The sequence below is a fragment of the Scophthalmus maximus genome, chromosome 15 (assembly GCF_022379125.1).
Source record: "Scophthalmus maximus strain ysfricsl-2021 chromosome 15, ASM2237912v1, whole genome shotgun sequence".
Classification (NCBI taxonomy): Eukaryota; Metazoa; Chordata; class Actinopteri; order Pleuronectiformes; family Scophthalmidae; genus Scophthalmus; species Scophthalmus maximus.
The window spans coordinates 14,155,696-14,175,000 of NC_061529.1; the positions used below are offsets into that span (position 1 = coordinate 14,155,696).

Here is a 19,305-nt window from a genome sequence, read left to right on the forward strand (position 1 = left end):
GAAAGCTCAAATAGTGGAAATTAATTACAGTTTTACAGCAGTGAGCCCTAATTCAGCATCATTTGTTGGGAAGTGTCATGTTCACATAAAAATAAAAGAAATGAGTACTGCATAAGGTCAAAAAGCCATTTTAATCAACTAAGTTAAGGTACACCGTGTGTCACAGTGTTTGTAAGAGCTACAACTTTCAGAAATCATCCATTAAAAAATATCTGGTGTTCTCACACACCCACAGCACTCAAATACACCGGCAAACCACCCACGTGCAATTTTTTCTTCTTCAAAAACCCACTTCTTCCCCAATGTGATATTATATATTTTTTTTAATTTTTTATATCATCAGCCTTTTCATCGTATCAGCCTTGATGTCTCAGAAATGTCTTTTTAGCCCGCTCCGCTCCTCACAATCAGATGAGGTCGCAGCGGTGCAACAAGACTCAAAGGAAGACGGCATTTTCACTTCGATTTGTGACAAAACCAACTAATAGTGGTCGGTTGCAGAGCAAATTCTGTGTCAAAGGCAGCTGGAATGTTCCATCAACTGGAGGATGTCCTCTAGCTGGGGTTAATGGGAGTGGAGTGGGGGGGGGGGGGGGAGTGAGGGAGAGTGAGGGAGAGTGCAGGAGGAACAGAAATAAAGAACTTTTCAGCTTGGATTTCTAAGAGTAATGCGGGGTCAAAAAAAGGGGGTCAGAACCACAATGACATCCTAATCTGCCGCAGTCGAACGCTCGCAATTGTGCGCTTGCACGCGCGTTTGTGTGTGTAATCTGTTCCGTGCGGCTCCCATCATGTCTCATTTCAGCCCAGAATCACACACAAAGGTCACCGTTTGACCTTTTCACAGCTCAGAATTGCTGCAGCGCGCTCCTCTGATTAGTGTACACACACTTACAAAAACGGACAGAAACTCGCACAGAACAGAAGAATGAAAATAATGCAGCAGCGAGCTGGAAACACAACGAATCTTCCATTTGTAATCTTGGCCGACTGCACTGTGCCTAAGTACAATTTCACAACATGTTTACTCTCGGAGCCAAAAAATCAAAGACGGAGACGCGGTTTCTTTGTTCTTTATATTAATTCTGGTATTTTCTGATATTGTTTTCCTCTCCAAAGTGCTCTCCCTCTCAATCAATGGACAATTAACTTTGCCTTAATGCCACCGCACAGACAGTTTTTTTTTGTTACGTGTAAAATGTCATGTTTTTTTAAAAAAAAAGATCAATATTGTGCATTTTCACTGATTACTCAAACACAAAACCGCTGCAAATCAAGTGAGCAGACCTCGGGACCTGGATTTTTACATTTGTTATGCAAAATGGAAACGCTGCGGCTAAGTCCAAAGTACACTCTTGCATTAAATTTCAAAAACCCACCCTCTTTCTCAAACAATCTAGCCATTAGCAACTGTACGTAGGATTTTTGCACACAGTGTGTATGTTGAGATGATTTGGACTGTTGGTTGGGAAGCTGATCCTTTAACTGTGCGTGTTCATTAGAAGCGAGGTTTCATTTCCCACTCAAAAGAATATATATATATATATATATATATATATATATATATATATATATATATATATATATATATATATATATGTGTATGTAGAAGTATGGTAGCTGGAAGCTTATTAGTAGAAGGAAAACACTGGACTTGTGCAATTGTTGTCGGCACATTGCCTGCTGTTTTCCTGGGACATAAAATGCTGTACAGTGCAGCACTAACACATAGGTAGGATATCTTGATTATAGGTAAAGACAGCGGGATGCAATGTTGATGCTGCGGCCGCTGTGGCTTTTATGCGGCGTTAACAAGCGCGTGTGCAGATTGAACCGCTTTCCCCTCAAAGTGTCGCGCGCGTGCATAACAATGACAAACAGACGGGAAACCAGCCTCTCCGGTCACCACAGCAGTGGGCATGGCAACCGACGTGGGATCGGCGCAGGTGCAAACCGGTGCTTTGGCCAACCGGAGCACGTGGGCTCGAACTACCTGGTGCGTAATTGTCGGCGAGGGTCAATTGCTGCAACATCATCAGCGATGATGAAAAAACACCATTACCGTCACTGAATGTCAGCGTGGCCATGGATCTCAGCTGCTTGCAGTTAAGAGTGAATAATGTTTGTTCAGTGGGCTGCGCGGTCTGTGTGTGTGTGTGTGTGTGTGTGTGTGTGTGTGTGTGTGTTAAGTGAGAAAACAAGAGTAAGTGCGTTTTTTTTCTCTCCAGTGTGAGACAAAAGGCATGCGAGCTGAAATGTTTCACTCAGTATGAAAATTACTGGGTTAAGACTAACAATTTCCCTTTTTTGACAACCTGCTTTTGTGTTTCAGAATCGCTCTTTGCTTGGGCATTTGTCTTGGCGTGCTCAATACTCAAGTCTGTCTAAAGGAAGGTTGAACCACGCTGCAGTAAATCACAGTATAACTACCCCGGCACACAAAACTACACCATTGCCAAATGGCATCAACTCGTGCAGATGCTAAATATGTCTACTCACATTTGTGAACCACTAATGACCAATTCAGTGTCTGTGCTAAATAGAAGGGGGGGAAAAGGATGATTGGAAATATTGTGGTCCATGCTGCTTATTCCTGCATGAACGAGCCTTTAAATGCTGCAGAAATGTTTCTTTACCGAGGGGAAACAGGTTTTCTTAAAATACCCTGATCTGTGCTGTGTACTGTTCTGTACAGTTGTGTCCTGTTCAGCTCTCTGCGTATGAGCTGTCACTGTGGATATGGGCTGCTATACTGTCGGCTGCTGTCTGCGTTATCACGCTGCTCCGCACTGTAAGACATTTTCAGAGCTTTTACTTCTATAAAAGCAGCAGTCACATTTGGGTATTTTCAAGGTTCAGAATTGTAAAGGTTTAGAAACACTATATTTTTAAAGCATGACTAGCACAATGCAGATACAAATAATTACAAGAGCACTCTGCATTAAGACTAGGTCCTTGCAAAAATATTAAATTGTTGTAGCAGTCGAGGTAAATGTCGGAGCATCTATGTGGTATTATGACGAATAACTTGTATACTTTTGGATATGAAAATCCATTCATGCATCATATTTTATGATGTTCATATGCTTTTGAAGTAACACTTTAATTACAAAAGTAAAAATCTGTATTTGCCTTTGAGATGTAAAAATGTAGAGGAACAGAAGTATGAAGTCACACAAGTGCTAGTACTGGAATAATTTTACTTCCCCTTCCTTCCTCTGCTCCACACTTCACTCGTTATAATGCTGTGTGTGCTAGAATTGGATATGGCCTGATATAGTCAATATTGATGAACTGAAATATGCCCGATACCGATCTCGTGGAATGGCTCGCGGCGCCCCGACTTCACTCCTCCTATTCCTCCATTCGTCTCCTCTCCCTCCCCGGTTCTATCTGATCTATCCTTTTCCTGTCCAGCTCTGTTGTAATCTCTCCCGTCTCTCTCGTCCTGTTCCCTCTTTCCCCCCCGCTCCGTTCTGCTCTGCTCCGTCAGGATCCGGGTCAGGGCTGTTAGCCAGAGTCACTCCGCTCAGGCTGATGGATCCCTCCGGCTGCAGAGTGGATGGGAAACACATGGGCAGCCTTCACTTAAGTCAAAAACAACTGCTTGAACGCAGCTTCCCGGCGGAAAACTCCCACAGAAGAACATCGCGCTGAAACTTGGCAGGACACGACTCGATCCGTATCTGCGGAACAGGCTCTCCGCTGGGCTGCGGATTGGGTTTTGCACTGGCGGCCTTGTGTGCCTCGGAAATGTACAATATGTGCTTCTACACTCTGACTGTCCAGCCCATGAACCTGTGTTGCATTCAAATGCCCTGTTTCTGTAACTGAATATCTGTGTGTGTGTGTGTGTGTGTGTGTGTGTGTGTGTGTGTGTGTGTGTGTGTGAGAGAGAGAGAGATGGGGAGAGAAAAGGAAAATATACAGAGACGCAGAGAGTGAGATTTACCTTAAATACCTCTCATGAATAATGCAAGGGAATAACGCGACCCACAGACCGGGCGCGCCGGACCGCCGACACGCCACGCAAACGTTTACACACAAATACACACACACTCGCGGTTTATCCCTTAAGACGCTCTGCACTACTAAAATATTAAAATACAACCCGCACGGAAAGAGTCGGTTAAAATCTTTCTCCTTCTCGTAAGTCAAATTGTATGCTTGCCGTTACATCCGGGAAGTGACATCTGTGTACGGATGAATAACTGACCTATTTAGTCGCATTCATTTTTCAAGTCATCGATTCCATTTTTGCTTATCGCACTTCGGGGCGACTTTAGGTCTCAGCCATCTTTTTAATTTTCCACGCGGGAAACAGTGCAGTGTGCGTGTCAGGGTCTGAGTGTGACAGGTGTTTATGTGCTAGTACCTGTTGTGGTGGTGGTCGAGGCTGCAGGTAGGGGCTCTGGGTCGGGCCTGGAGGGGTCTGCTGAGGGGGGCTGAAGTACGGAGGGGTTCCCTGCTGCCCTGCCTGCTGCTGCTGCTGCTGCTGCTGGCTGTAGCCCCCCATCACCTGCTGGCCATACGGCGCCACCTGCTGAAACAACCAATCACACATTGATCAGATGGGAGATATTCAGGTCACGGCTGAGGTTGAGGAAAAACCTCCACTTTAAATGAAAAGCCCCGGAGAGAGGTCGCGAGGTACAAATGGTAGGCCCGTCTTTAGAAAACTTGCAATCGTCCAGGAATGATTGGACAATAAAAAACATAAACCTCCCACATGGGCCTGCACGACCTGGCCTCGGTTCATTTTCCAATGCGTCCATTTGTCCCTCAGCTGTGAAGCTCTTAATTTAGCTCAGGCCGCGGCCGACACCGGCCTCTCCCAGCAGCCCTCCGCCTAATGAACTCGCACTGCAGACACCTCTAACTTCCATGTCCTCTGGCTCGCATTGGAACGCATCCTCCGCTCTACATAATCCATCTCGCTCGGCTCACAGATGGGATGAGCTCTGCTGGATGTTACCGGGGGCCCTTCCCAGGCCGCGGCCCTAAACGAGGGACACATGGACGGTCCGGGGCATTCCAGAGCAGTGCGGTTGAGAAATGCGAGTCTCGAGTCGCGAGGCAGACATTATGAGAGAGAATGTGAACAGGGAGTGTGTGTAACAGGCTGGCACCGATACAAATGTAGTCTTAATCCCTCCTTGTCGTTTGTTATGACTGCAGACAGTGCCAGGTGCTCCTCACTCCTCTAAGGATTTCCTATGGAGGCTGGGGTTTTCTCCTTTTTTATGCAGCCTCAAACACGCACAAGCACACACACACACGCACGCGCGCGCACACACACACACACACGCGCACGCACACAAAAGCCGAGTATAGACTATTATACAACATTTACGACGGCTGGTGAAGCACTATGAGTGCACTTTTCTCGTCATATTTCCCCCGACCCCATCATGTCGCGCTGCCTTTTCATTCAGCGACGGCCAACAGTGCTTGCCACTCATTAAACATGCACACAGGCTATAATTTGGGGAGCTCATAGTCCACCTCCCGCCTTTTTGCCCCGAAGCTCCAAACTCTGCGAAATGTCCCTTTAAATCTTCCCTGGCAGACCTCGGCGAAGGAAAACGTCTTCTAAACTCAAGAGTGATTTGTATCTCGAGTGACGGTGTTGCGGGGGGAATCCGGCGTGACGTAACCAGCGCACTACGGGCTCGTCAGATCAGAGCACATCCAGAGTTGGAACTGTGCTGCGGCTGTTACGAGCGAAAAGAAAAACCCATTCATAAAAGCCTTGTTAAAACTGATGGCTGGTGCAGAATGTAGTGAAATTTGATCTGGCTGCAGAAGGCCAGTGGGGATTAATATGTTGGAAATAGTTTTGAAGTGTAACTTCCTTTGAATGGGTGTAGAAAAAAAAAAGAAAAAAAAAGAAATGAAATCTTCACTCTGCAATGGAAGAAGCTTGACTCTGAATAGATATGATTGGACAATGGAGAATACTTTTCACTTCAATGGAAATTTGATTAGAAAGGACAGGTCTGTGTGTGTGTGTGTGTGTGCGCGCGTGTACGAGTGTGTCATTAGGCCGATGAGACAGACAGACTGGGTGAGATCAGTCTAGCTGGCAGAGAGGTTAATAGCATGGCCCCGCTCATGCCAACAGCATCACTGGATTCATTACGTGCAGCCAGAACAGTGCAAACACACACACACACACACACACACACACACACACTACTAACATAACGCCATACTCAAATGAATACACATGACTTTAAGTTGTCTGGGAATTAGAGTAAGAAAGATAAACAAATGCTCTCTCTCTCTCTCTCTCTCTCTCTCTCTATTATACACATGCTCGCACACGAACACACACACACACAGACACACACACACACACAGACACACACACAGACAGACACACACACACACACAGACACACACACACACACACACACACACACACACAGACACACACACACACACACACACACACACGTCATTAGATGTGGATCAAAGCCACTCCGACCAAAACAGAAGCAACACTATCCAGTGATCGGTGATGACAGGCTGCTGTAACACAGTGGGTCTCAACTGGAACACGACTGTTCTGGGATTGGTAAGGATTAGGTCGCCATGGAGATCGAGACCAGACAACCGTGGGCGGGTTCTTTCCTCAGACAAACAAAATGACGGGCAGACAGACATATATGGGGAGACAGTGACAGACAGACAGACAGAGGAAGAGATAGATGAGGGCAGAAAGAGAGAGAATTGTTCTTCTCAGTTTCTTCCTTCAAAAAAAAAATCCTCCTGGTGCTATAAATAACCCTGAAATGCGAGAAAAGCTTATGTATAAATAATGAACTACACTAGTTTCCTTCGTGTTTAAATTTGCCGATTTGAGTTGCCGAGATTTCATATGTAAAGATACACTGGGGACCTACAGTAGCTACGAAGCGTGCTGGAGTGAGAACGCTAGAACACACACACACATACACACACACTCAGTCTGTTGCTCTCTGTCAGGATAATGACGACTGGAAGAGTGGCAAATAAAGTGTGTAATGCTTCTTCTTCACGTCATGTAACATGATTCTTATTTCCTGGATTTTCAAGAGTGAAAAAAAAAGTCTTCCTGCAATACGGGGCCACTGATGTACAAAGTTTACCAGGCGTTAGAGGGGTTATTAAAAAAACAAACCATGGCTGCACACCATTCAGTTTAGCCAGTTCCAGAGCCGGGGGGAAATTGTACATGCTGGCTGACCGGTGTGGCTTACTGGGACCAGTGAATAGAACATTAACACTGTACCGCCTCTGTCAGCTGAGCTGAACGAGTTAGTAACTTGTGTGAGGCGCAAGAAATCAGGCACATTTTTCCAGCAATGAGGGAAAAAATGTCAATCTTAAATAATGTGTTGAAGAGAGACCCATGCCTCGTGATAACATAGCTGCAGTCAGACATGCACGGAAGGAAATTTCCCAGAGGTCCTGTATGTGAAAAATGCAAAACGTTCGCACATGTTGCTCTGGACACATTCTGGATATTTTCCTGACAGCCACCCCCAGTAAAATTTCTGGAAAATGCCAAAGTGAGCCCATGTGAGAATACAGCAGGAAAATCACCTGTTTCAAAAGGTTTGGACAATCCCCTGCCGCCATTCGTCAAATGTGAAAGGCAAACTCCAGAAAATTCACGTCACAGGCTCACGTCTGAAAACAGCTATAGATAGCTCCTCTTCCGCCATCATGCAATACTCTCTATACAACATGTATAATATACAATTATAATTGATTTGTTAAAGCCCCAGTGTGTCATTTTTGTACTTTTCTGGCGGCATCTGGTGGTAAAGTTGCACACCGCATCCAACTGAGCATCCGGCAGGGGACACTTCATGGTGGCGCACCGCTTATTCCATTTCCGGTTTCCTGCAGCGCTGGAAATTCGACGCGAATGCGACGTGTTATGAAACCGTTTTTTCTGCAACCGTATTTAATGCTGCGTTCCATGATACCTCGGAACCGCTCGGAAACTCTGACCCCCGATGTCGGGGCGGTGATTTTTTTCCGACCTCCCGAGCCGCAGTGGAACCGGAACGCAGCACAACACGACGTAGCAAACATGGAGACTCACACGGAGGTGGGGTCCACCTGATGTTACTGTATTTAACTCATTCAGAGTAGACGAAAAAACATTGGCTCTTTGTTGCAGGTGATTATACATATATGAACACACAATTATGGACAATATATTCAATTTCTGTGAATACGCTCTTCTAAATATAACACACTGTAGCTTTAATTAATCATAATACATAGCACATGTGAAACCAGAAAAAATAAAAAACGCTGAAATAAGAGCCCTTCTCGCCAAATCTGAAACGAACGCACGCAAAAGTAACTCCGCTGCAATGTCGCAGAACATAAGCACTTACCATCGCTGTAACCGTTTGGGAATACAGAGTCATAATCCTCTAGGTTTCATGGTGCATAATAACTACACAGATGTCCAATCTCCCATTGAGAAACAACCAAAGTTGTTTGCAGAGGACTAAGGAAATCAGTGCTGGACTGTCAGTGACAGGAAACCTTAACAGGCCATAATCGAAATGTACAAATTAATCCAGCTGACTGAAAAAAGGATTACTTTTAATACCATTACTCTCCCTCCAAGAAGTGCCCAGTATAGGCGGGCGGGCCATCCAGGTGTTTGTGTCTGTTCTCACACCTGAACACTACAGATCCCTTCTTGCAAAACGATATAGTTGTCGTCACGGCTGAGCTGTGCTCGCTGCGAATGCAGAAACCGAGGTATAGTGGGTACATTTCACGCTTCCCCTGGACTATTCTGTGGAAAATATACTTGTTACGGGGAAAATCTCTAAAGAGCGTCAGTCCGGAGACTGACGGATGTGCGAGCGTGCGGACAGGCAATCAGGTGAGCAAGCAGAAAGACAAACGGAAGAGAAACAGAAATACCGCCAGTCAGTCAAATGAGCATAGAGACGGCAGCCAGACTGGAGGTCTAACAAGTAGCGACCTGTCACTGTGGCTTTGGGAGGGAAGAAAAACTCATTCAGATGCAGCTTCTGTTTGATCGGCGGGGCCCACTGTATGAATGTACTGTACCTACACTGAGAACACAGCGCCTCGCCGAAACCTGATTCCCTTTGACCGAGTATATGCTTTGTAATAAACAGACTCGCTGTGCCATCGCTTATACCAATGAAACTACCAGCTGGAAGTAGAAAATAAAAGCCATTTTTTCCCTTCCACTCAAGGTGTGTGGAAGCAGTCAGAACGACGGCGCGATTTATCCGGAGTGTCTTGGCAGGCACACGGTGTCAAATAAATGTCTGTAATGACATGACAACAGATGTGAAGTGCTGTGGGGAGAAATGACACAGAATGGACGTCCTGCGAAGCAAATAATTCACCATAAACTGCAGAAACAGCGTGATGAAAACAAAAGCCTCGGCGGCAATATTAAGACACAAAGACACAAACGCGCGCAACAAACACTGAGGAGAACTCAATCAAAAATCCATCAAAACAAGAGTCGTATGAGAAGAAAAAAAACAGACAATATCTTCCTGCTCTGCAAATCGCGGGGGGGGGGGGGGGGGGGGGGGGGGGTTTGAAATAAATAGCCACATGGAGCCTCATCCAAGGTGCACGTGTGTGTGTGTGTGTGTGTGTGTGTGTGTGTGCCTTAAATCAGCCGTTTAAAACGTTGCACGGAACAAGGCGCCGCTAGTAATTCAATCGGGCCGATGAGAAATAGACAGGAATTTTCATAATTCTGTCGAAGTGGCGATACGGCTGGCTGGCGCCCGGGAACCACAGGTCGCCTGCTTTTGAGTGACAGATGGGCTCAGCCAACCAGAGTGCTAAGCAGAGCCACCCCCCCCCGTCACACACACACAAACACACACACACACACACTGACAGACTTGACAGCCACACGCAGGCCTTGCATCAGGATTAGCAGCACAGACCACGGAGGGGCCAATTTAAAATGGAAAAAAAAAGAGAGAGAATGTTGAGAAATAGGTGGTCAGGTGAGCTGAAACGAAAGAGAAACAACATACAGAGAGAGAGAAAACAACAACGGCACACTGCAGACGTGCAAAGTGATACAGAGACAGCAGAGGCAAAGGAAGATGTTTAGAGAGGCCGATATGGGGAGATAGACAGGAGGGAGATAGAGGACGGGTGTTACCGACTGAGATACTTAAAGCGGCAGGATAAAGCGATGTTTCTCACGATAAAGACAGAGAGGGACAGATAAGGACGGCGATGCCGACAGAGAGATATGCGGAGAGAGAGAAGGGCGACACAGACAAAGTGTAAGACAGAAGCGGAGGGAGGAAGCAGAGCCTCGGAGGAAGGATGTATAGTGATGGAGATGAATGGGGAGAGGGAGAAAACGTGATCGGGAAAAGTCTTGATATACACCCAACATCTGAGGACAACATGAGAGAAGCAGACAGACAGACAGGCAGACAGACAGACACAAAGACACAGACACAGACAGACAGACAGACAGACAGAGAGACAGACACACAGACACACAGACACACAGAAAGACAGACAGGCAGACAGACACAAAGACACACAGACAGGCAGGCAGGCAGGCAGACAGACAGACAGACAGACAGACAGACAGACAGACAGACAGACAGACAGACACAGACAGACAGACAGACACACAGACACAAAGACAGACAGACAGACAGGCAGACAGACAGACATACACACAGACACACAGACACACAGACAGATAGACAGACACACAGACACACAGACAGGCAGGCAGGCAGGCAGACAGACAGACAGACAGACACACAGACACACAGACAGACAGACAGACAGACAGATAGACACACAGACACAAAGACAGACAGACAGACAGGCAGACAGGCAGACAGACAGACATACACACAGACAGACAGGCAGGCAGACAGACAGACAGCAGGAACAATCTGGAAGTAAAAGCAAAAATAGTTTGAGTTGTGGCGGCTGTTTGCTCTGGGAGACGAGGCTTAAATGAGTGAATGGTATAGAATATAATACTGCATGTGATACATGTGGTAAATCTTCTCAGTGCACCTTTTGGCAGTTAATATGCCAATAATAAAATATATAAAGCCGTATTTGAGTACGGGTGTTGAGCGCGTCTCCTTTTCCATTGTGAACGCATAACAACGGATGTAAATATACTGCTGCTGTGACATCAAGGTTCAAGGAGGAAGTTTCTTGTCCCCACTAGGGGATATTTTGATTTGCAGGGTTCACGTCCAGCAAATATACACAAAGACACCGTCAACTGTGATATCCAGGTGCTAAAAAAGTCTAAGTCCATAGAGCTGGTACAGGGAGCGGATGTCCGTGGCAAATGCTCGAGTTCGAAATGTGCAAAGGAATGGAAGATTTCAACCGAGTACTGCCCATGGCTCATTGACACCCCTGATCAATACAGATGCAAATAACATACGCAGCAGTTAATAATAATAATATTAGCAAATAATCAATCATCCCTGCAATGACCAGAAGGCACGTCTCTGAAAAGACACGATAGAATACACTGTTCGCACGGTGTATAATATTAACATCCTGGGAAGGAACTAATGCATTGCTGTATAATACCATATACCCTTTTTGCTGGCATTAGCATATATTACACTAAAAGCCCAAGATCCTCGATTCAAAATTGACATTTTATACCTAATCTTGTCATTTGTCACCGAGCTAAACACAATCTAAATTGTATTTCGTTTCTTTGATTTAATCATAAAAAAAAGACAAGAACTTGCAGCAGGATGGGCGTGTAGGTGTCAGTGGCAACCTGTTTTTAGTTCACCATTTCTTTAATGGTCTCATTAATAAGTCTCATTCTGCGGTTCGACTATGCTCCAAATGACTAATGTGAGATGTTGTGGTGGACGCGGGAGTCCGAGATGTTTGAAAAACAGATAACATTACTGCGGGTTTAGTTGCTGTAACTACTGACAAGACAACTGCTCTTTTAACACGCGGTTTAATCGCAGCATCGCTGAGAGGACGGGCGTGGATGCGCAGAAAGCGGGCAGCATTAATACAATTACATCTGTAAGCATTGGTGCAGAATGAAATAAGAGAAGATCCTTCTCATCCCGGCTCAGTTCATGAGTCTGAGAGCAAACTTGAAGGCAAACAGTCAAAGGAAATTTCTGCAAGCGAGCGCAGCGGGGAAACGGCGAGGGAGAAATGGCGGTGTTGACAAATCTGTCAGTAAAAGAAGGAAAAAGGTTCACGAGTATCAAAATATATATATATATATATATATATATATATATATATATATATATATATATCTCAAAATCTCTGACAACTGACACAAAGACGCCTCATTTATTTTTCTAAGGATAATTTGCCATTTGTGGCTAAAAAAGTTCTAATTATCGAGGTGTGACATTTGTCAGAAGACCTGCTTCCTTTTTTTCTGTCCTGGTGTCTGATTTGTGTTCTTTTAAAAAAAAATATATAAATATATACTGAAATAAAGAAAGAAAGACTATGTATTTCATTATGGTTCAGATAATGAAAACATAAAACCAATAAGACGAGGGTGTTGAGCCATTGAAGGTTCGAAAACGACATGATAAATTTCCACATGCCTTACTGACTCACTCCATTAAAAAAAGCGACTTATATTTTCAAAATGTACTTTTTGTGATTTAATCATTTTGACAATGAAGTATAGGAAAAGTTCCGTTTTCTTGTGTTTTTCTATTTCATTTGTTCTCTGTGAATTGTGACGTGTTCCTTATTTTTTAATTTTTTTCAATAATTGATGTGGTATATACTTTTAAACGTTTGAGATTTGGTTTCCCTCTCAGCTGGTTCCTGCATCCCCGTGACCTTTACGCTGTAAAGATTCTGAAACGTTACGTTGTGTATTTGATGCCTGACGACAATCTATAACCAACATATTACATCCCTGACACTGCGAGCTCTGTGCTGAGCTTGTTTGAGAATTATTCCTTTTGTGTGCATGAGAAGTTGTTCATTTTTTAGTTAGTAAGCCTTTTAGTTAGTTACCTTGACTCGGCTACTATGGACGTAACCTCTCCCCCATGTGTGTAACATCTAAAGAAACACGTAGGTTCTTCCACATCTGAGCTGAACTGACACGAGGTTATCATTACGCCCGGGACCAAAACAAATCAGCCGGCTCCTCCGGCTCGCCGGGGTGATAAGAATCGGTCCGCTCGTAGCCAATACCACGACGAGATGAGAACACCGGAGCTGGGCTGTGAATTGCAGGCGAAGGTGAGTCACTTAACGGAATGCTCAACCTTCCCCCGCCGACAGCTTCATGATTAAACATAAGGGAGCGAGGAGGGGCGGGACACCTCTCTCGCTCCTCCCTCTCCTCGTACATCCGGAGGTCCTTGACACCTGCCCTTGGAGGAGGGAGAGAAAGAGTGAGGGACGGGCCCGCGGTACACAGGTCTTCTCCGTCGTGACACCACAGGCATGTGAACCTACACGCGACGCATCAAACCAAAAATAATTGCAAAAGAAAAAGGCCACATCGTGACGTTCGTCCGACGAAGGGACTGCGGGCGATTTCGCTGGTATTCATTTGTATGAAGCGCGCACGGCTTCATATACTGTAGGTCTTTATGCCCAGATGAAAACACAGGCCTGCCTATTCACTTACTTATCCACCTGCTGATAACATCAACATCACACTGAGCGCGGGTGAAAGCATACAGAGAGTGAAGCAGCCATCGGCTGATAGACACACAGGCGTGTTTTTTTCTTCTCCCGTGTTTTCATCTCGGATCCCTTTTCTGGAGACTGCCAAATGTTGCTCTCTGCCCTCGTCTGTCTTTCTTCATTTCTGCCTCTCTCCGAGTCTCCGTGGCGAGAAGAAAAAAAGGGAAAAAAGCACAGAGGCTGCTTATAGCAGGCTTTTTATCGCCGGCTGGCTGCGACTAGCGGTGGCCGTGTTGTTCCGCGGCGGAGTCGTAATGGACATTTGGAGAAGCGGAGCAGGGCAGGTTAATGCTCTCTGTAATGTGTGTGTGTGAACAGCCATTTATTTTTTATTTATTTTCTTTCTTTTTACATTTTTACAAGAAGCTCTGGGCCCTGTGCCACCGGCTGCAAATGTGTTTTTCCCCTACTAAACTACTGACCCCAATCTGGGGCCAAGAAAGACAGAAGAGAGAGGGGGGAAATTGAGAAATTGAGAAAGAGAGAGAGAGCGAGAAAAGCAAATCTGAATGGGGAGGAGGAAGAGGAGGAAGAGGAGGGGTTCAGTTGCTGAATAATAGCAGGCTCTCCCAAAGACCGTGTAAGAGAGTGTGTTTAATAGATCATTGGTCACTTGAAATGTGTAACGCAGAATTTCTCCGAATTTAAATCAAGTAAGAGCAGGGGCTGCCTCAAACTAGATCCCACTCCAACTTCGGCCTCGACAGGGGGGGGAATAATCTGCATTAAATCATGAAGCTGAGAGGATGGAAAAGAAAAACTCATGACATAAGTAAACGCCACAATTCAGCACAAAATAGCGCCAAGTAGCGTCTCTCAGATCAATCGTGCGAGCGCACGGCGGCTCGGCTCACTCCCCAGCGCTCGCTGCGATGACAGGCTCGAACTTGTGTAGGAGTCATGTCAATTACATGTGAACGGGGAGGAGGGAGGAGAAGGGAGGGATGGCGATGGTGGTGGTGGGGCGGGGGCGTCTAGTTGGAACACGCTTGTTCACCGTTCGCGGTCGACATCAGCACAGGAGATTATGCTCGTATTTTTACATCCCCTGCTGCGAGGCCGTCTTTTCTCGGATGCTGCCGGCGCTCTGAGGCGCAGCCGTGTTAAATAACGGCGACGCGGCGGATTGTCACGTCAGCGCGGCCGCGGCACGGTGTGTTCGGGGATGAGCCGGGGGGGGGGGGGAAAGGTGGTCACCGGCAGGTGGGCATATGTTGTCCATGACACCTTTGGATCAGCACTTCAGACACCGACACATTGGCGGACTGTGCCTTCACAAAGTCGACCCATTATCCTGCCAGCTGTTCTGTATCTCTTTGTGACCTCTGACCTTTTTTTATTTTATCTTATTACTGTTGCACATAAAGATGAGGAAAAAACATCGATACTGGAAAAAAAGAAAACAACCTGGCGGGAAAGAAAAGGGAATGTGCAAGGGGAACCGAAAGAAACAAAACAGATAAGAGCTTGTCGTGTGGCCCTTCTCATCTGAGACATGCATCATGAAAACACAAGTGTCAGAGACCTGGCTACGATATCCCATTGGTGAACTGCTCCAAAAATAAAACAAGTGAGTTTGGACAAGTTGAATTTCGAATGTGATCAGGTGAACGGTTCCAACAGAGAGGTCCTGATGGGATCTAATGGAAAATTTGGAAAAAAGGTTGGAGACTATTGACTGACATGGAATTAGAATTATGTATTTGGGAATTGAACAGGAATACATTTATGTGATAAGATTGAAAACAAAACAACAGATTGTCTTATACTTGTGAATTGCTGTCAGCAATATCTTGTTTTACTCAAATAAAGAGAAACACGGCAAACACAACAACAAAACGACACACACACATACACACACAAACCAGCCACCAATTTACCAGTTTAAATAAAATAATCTATAAACCTGCCTGAATATATGACCATTCATGTAACACTCGAACACCATCTCTGTCTGCTTTCTCTTTCATTATCTGTGATCTCCAAGTATGATACCAAGCAATTGTAAACATTTGAAGGGTATAGTTTGTTATGTTAAAAGTATTTTTTCTTAAATAACAGCTTAATGAGATATTGTATTCGTTTTAAGGTTTTGCTCATCTCAAAATTCAATTCAAGAGATTTATATTCCAGTCACTTTGAAATTCGACTCCTCGGTCTATATAAATGTCTTCATCTTCTCCTACACCCGTCAAACACCAGTACACAGAGTCTGTATTCTGGGTAACACCTTGATCATGCCAATCTGTGCCTTCTCAGATCTGTTTTCTTTTTTTTCTCTGAATGTTGATGGCGTGGCACGTCTCTTCGCTCCCCCCCCGTTTCCACAGACGAATCCCAGGCACCGAGTCGCCGCGGCAGACTTGACCTGCGCAAAAAATCTATCTCTAATCTGGATGAGAAACCAAGATGAATTCTCGGTGAGCCAATTAGAGCAGCAACTAATCCCCCCTTGTAACTCGGCAAAGACGTAAAGCATCCCTCTCTTTCCTCTCTCTTCCACGCTCCCCCCGTTTCGCTCCACTTTCATCCGTCTCGCTCTTTCATCTCACCAATAGACACATATAGAGGAGCCGAGCCCCGGGAAAAAATAATAATAACATGCCGTTCGTGGCGTTCTACACCGCTTGCCTGCGCTCAACATTCAATTATATTAAATTCCGCCATCACTTCACCTGCCTAAAACAAAGAGTAATGGGAGTTTGCGGCTCATACAACTAATGCAGCAGCATGAATTAACAGACAGCCGGGTGTGTAATTTAACTAATGGCTCACATGAAAAAGTACAATCCACTGGGTCATATCTTATTCATCACAACTTAAGCTTATTTATGACGCGTGTGTGCCATGCGCATCCGGAGTGGATGAAGTAGAAAGAAAAAAGAGAAAATCTACTAATAGATGTTCGGCGTGGCTATCGTCTCTTTTATGTCACACCCAGCGTACGCGCACTTTGACGCTGCAATAATCGATGGCATCACTTTTGTCTGCGGAGGGGGGAGGGGTTTTCCTCGCTGTACCCTTTCCAGTTAATGGCCACGCGGCATCATCGCCCGCGTGGCATGCGATTGGCTGAGAGCCACTCTACAGCGGCGGGGTAATAAAAGTTACAAATGAGCAGGCTATTGGAGTCATTGACGTGCGTGGGCTACCCGGCTAATTAATTGATCCTGAAACTTCATCTATTCTTCAACCCAGAGAGGAACCCTTAATTAATCAGCCTTTTCATAACGTTGTACGTCTTTCTTCCTTTCTTTCAGTCCTTTCCGCCGTCCCTTTCCCACCCTCTCCTTCTCCCCTAATGCCTTTTTTTATTTAAATTGCAAGGTGTCCAGAGTGCCACGGGCTGGCACAGAGTGCACGACCTGGAGTTGTGGAGTGTGCGTTGTGTGGGTGTGTATCAGCGAGCCGCTGGTGTTTCAAGACCCTTTCAAAAAAAGGGGAGGGGGTGTGATGAGGCTGGAGTGGTCCCCTTTGTACCCCCGCCCCGTCCCCCCTCCCTCTTTCTCCATCTTTCCTGGCAGAGGGCCTGATTTATTGGGGCTTCCCAGTCATCCGTCAGAGCCGGCAGCGCTGGCTGCATTAACCCCAGAGACAACCCCAGCACCCGGGGCCCCTAAGTGCTTCCAAGTGGCCCTCGCTCTTCCCAACGGTGAGGAAGCCCCCCCTGCCGGGCTCAATCAATGCCATAAATTACCCATCTAATGCGCCCAAAGTCGATATTCCGCAAGATGATGTTTGGATGGGCAAGAATTTTTTTTACAGCTTTGGGTTTTAATGGAAGCTCGAAAGCCTCATCAGTACGTCCTGCCGAAGAAAAGCATATTCACAAATTCCGTCATAAGTGATCAGCATCGATGAGTGTTTGCCTTCGGCTGGTGTTAGTCGGTGGTCACAATGCAACCTGGCCTTTTTTTTCCACCAGCAGGATGATATGAAGAGACCTGACGAAAAGTCACAGAAGGAAAAGCAATGAATGATGGTTGAATTCCATTTGGCTGCTTCAGTTTCTTGGTCCTGGTATGATCCATGTTGGCTACGTGTAACCCTGCCCATGGCAACATGCAACTTTAATTTAGTGTTTTCTGTTCGTACTTGTTTTTTTATGTGAAACATTTTGATTTCTTTCACTGCTGCCCGTCTTGACCAGGGCTCTCTGGCAGAAGAGATAATGTATCTCAATGGGACCACACGGGTTAACGAAAGGATAAATAGATACAAAATAAAATAAGGTATTTTTGAGAGTGATGGTAGACTCATGTGGATCATGAGCGACAAACTTGAGTTAAAAGCAGATTTCCTCCACGGTAACGTGCAAAGAAATTATTAACGAAGAAAGAATCAAGGTCGTTTTTATTTAACTGAAAGAAAATAAGGGATCTTTTGGGGTGAATGAGACTCACAGACCATCTCTCTGCATTTGTTATCACGCTTTGTTTGAATCAAATAACCTGCACACTATCAAGAGAGAACACGAAGGCCGTGATTCATTCCCAAATCCTTTACTAATTTTAAGATACTTCCAATCTGAAATATCAAAACATAGTGTGGATATGAATGTAAACCATACTTCAGCTAGGGGCTCTCAAGTTGTCCCAGTAAGTCAAGACGGTGTGTCAGTGAGGCAGCACAAACAATAATGAGATCCTGAAACTGGAGCAGCTGCATGTTGGAATTCAGCCATCATTAATTTTGTAGATATAGAGCATATTTCCTCGCACAGTGACCAGAGGCTTTATCTACCACAACCGCAGAAGGCGACGGAAGGTAACAGGCTCCTCGTTCCAATCCCCTCTGTTTGACGATCAGGATTGATCATATTTTTAGCATAAAGCCTCGTCCTGGAGTTCCCGTAAAATTGTTTCAAATTAAAAGCCCTCCAGCGTTTCAGTGGAAAGAAAGCCTTAATTTCTTTGAATGGGCTCTTATTGTGAAACATTTACAGGCGTACCATATGCAACCACAGCTGGATGGGATAAAAGGTCGACGGAGCAAAGTTGATCAGAATGAATGACTTAAAACGTCACCATTATAATCCATAAGTGTTGAAAATGGCAATAGTTTATGGTAGTACTCATTACATTAGAGTGGTAGAAATAATTATATACTAAACTGATGTGATATGACGACAGTTTATCCACCCTTGTTTTTCCCCCCCAGCCTATTTGGGGGCCGCCCCTTATCAGTTAGCATAGTCCACGCCCCTGGACATTATTAGAGATCTAGCTTTTAATTGGCTTTTGGATATTATCTATCTATCTACAGGTTTATTCCGTATCTACACCTTTTTTCATAATGTATTAAAAAATGTTCATTGACAACTGCTTCACATTGGTTTAGGTTCAGCGGTTTCAGCTGTTCTGAACATGTTGCATTGCACAAATGTAACACAGGAAGTGAATAGAAAAGAAAATGTGGAAATTATTTCGGATCGAACACGGCTGTTGCCCAACTGACAGGCACATTTTTGAGATAACAGATGCACCATTTTGTCTTTCAGACTTTTTTTTTTTTAAAGATTATTATTATTTCGCCCGTTGATTATTGATTACAGACGATGCCTGAAAAATCATC

General features: G+C 45.1%; 1 protein-coding gene across 3 annotated transcripts in view; it reads right to left on the minus strand.

The window, feature by feature from the left end:
- Positions 1-19,305, minus strand: part of LOC118286421 (AT-rich interactive domain-containing protein 1B-like) — a 183,784-nt gene that overhangs the window by 133,481 nt on the left and 30,998 nt on the right. For all 3 annotated transcript variants that reach the window (XM_047327194.1, XM_035610871.2, XM_047327193.1), the window contains exon 3: positions 4,376-4,543. In XM_047327194.1, the coding sequence (XP_047183150.1) occupies positions 4,376-4,543 (168 nt within the window). The remainder of the gene's footprint in view (positions 1-4,375; positions 4,544-19,305) is intronic.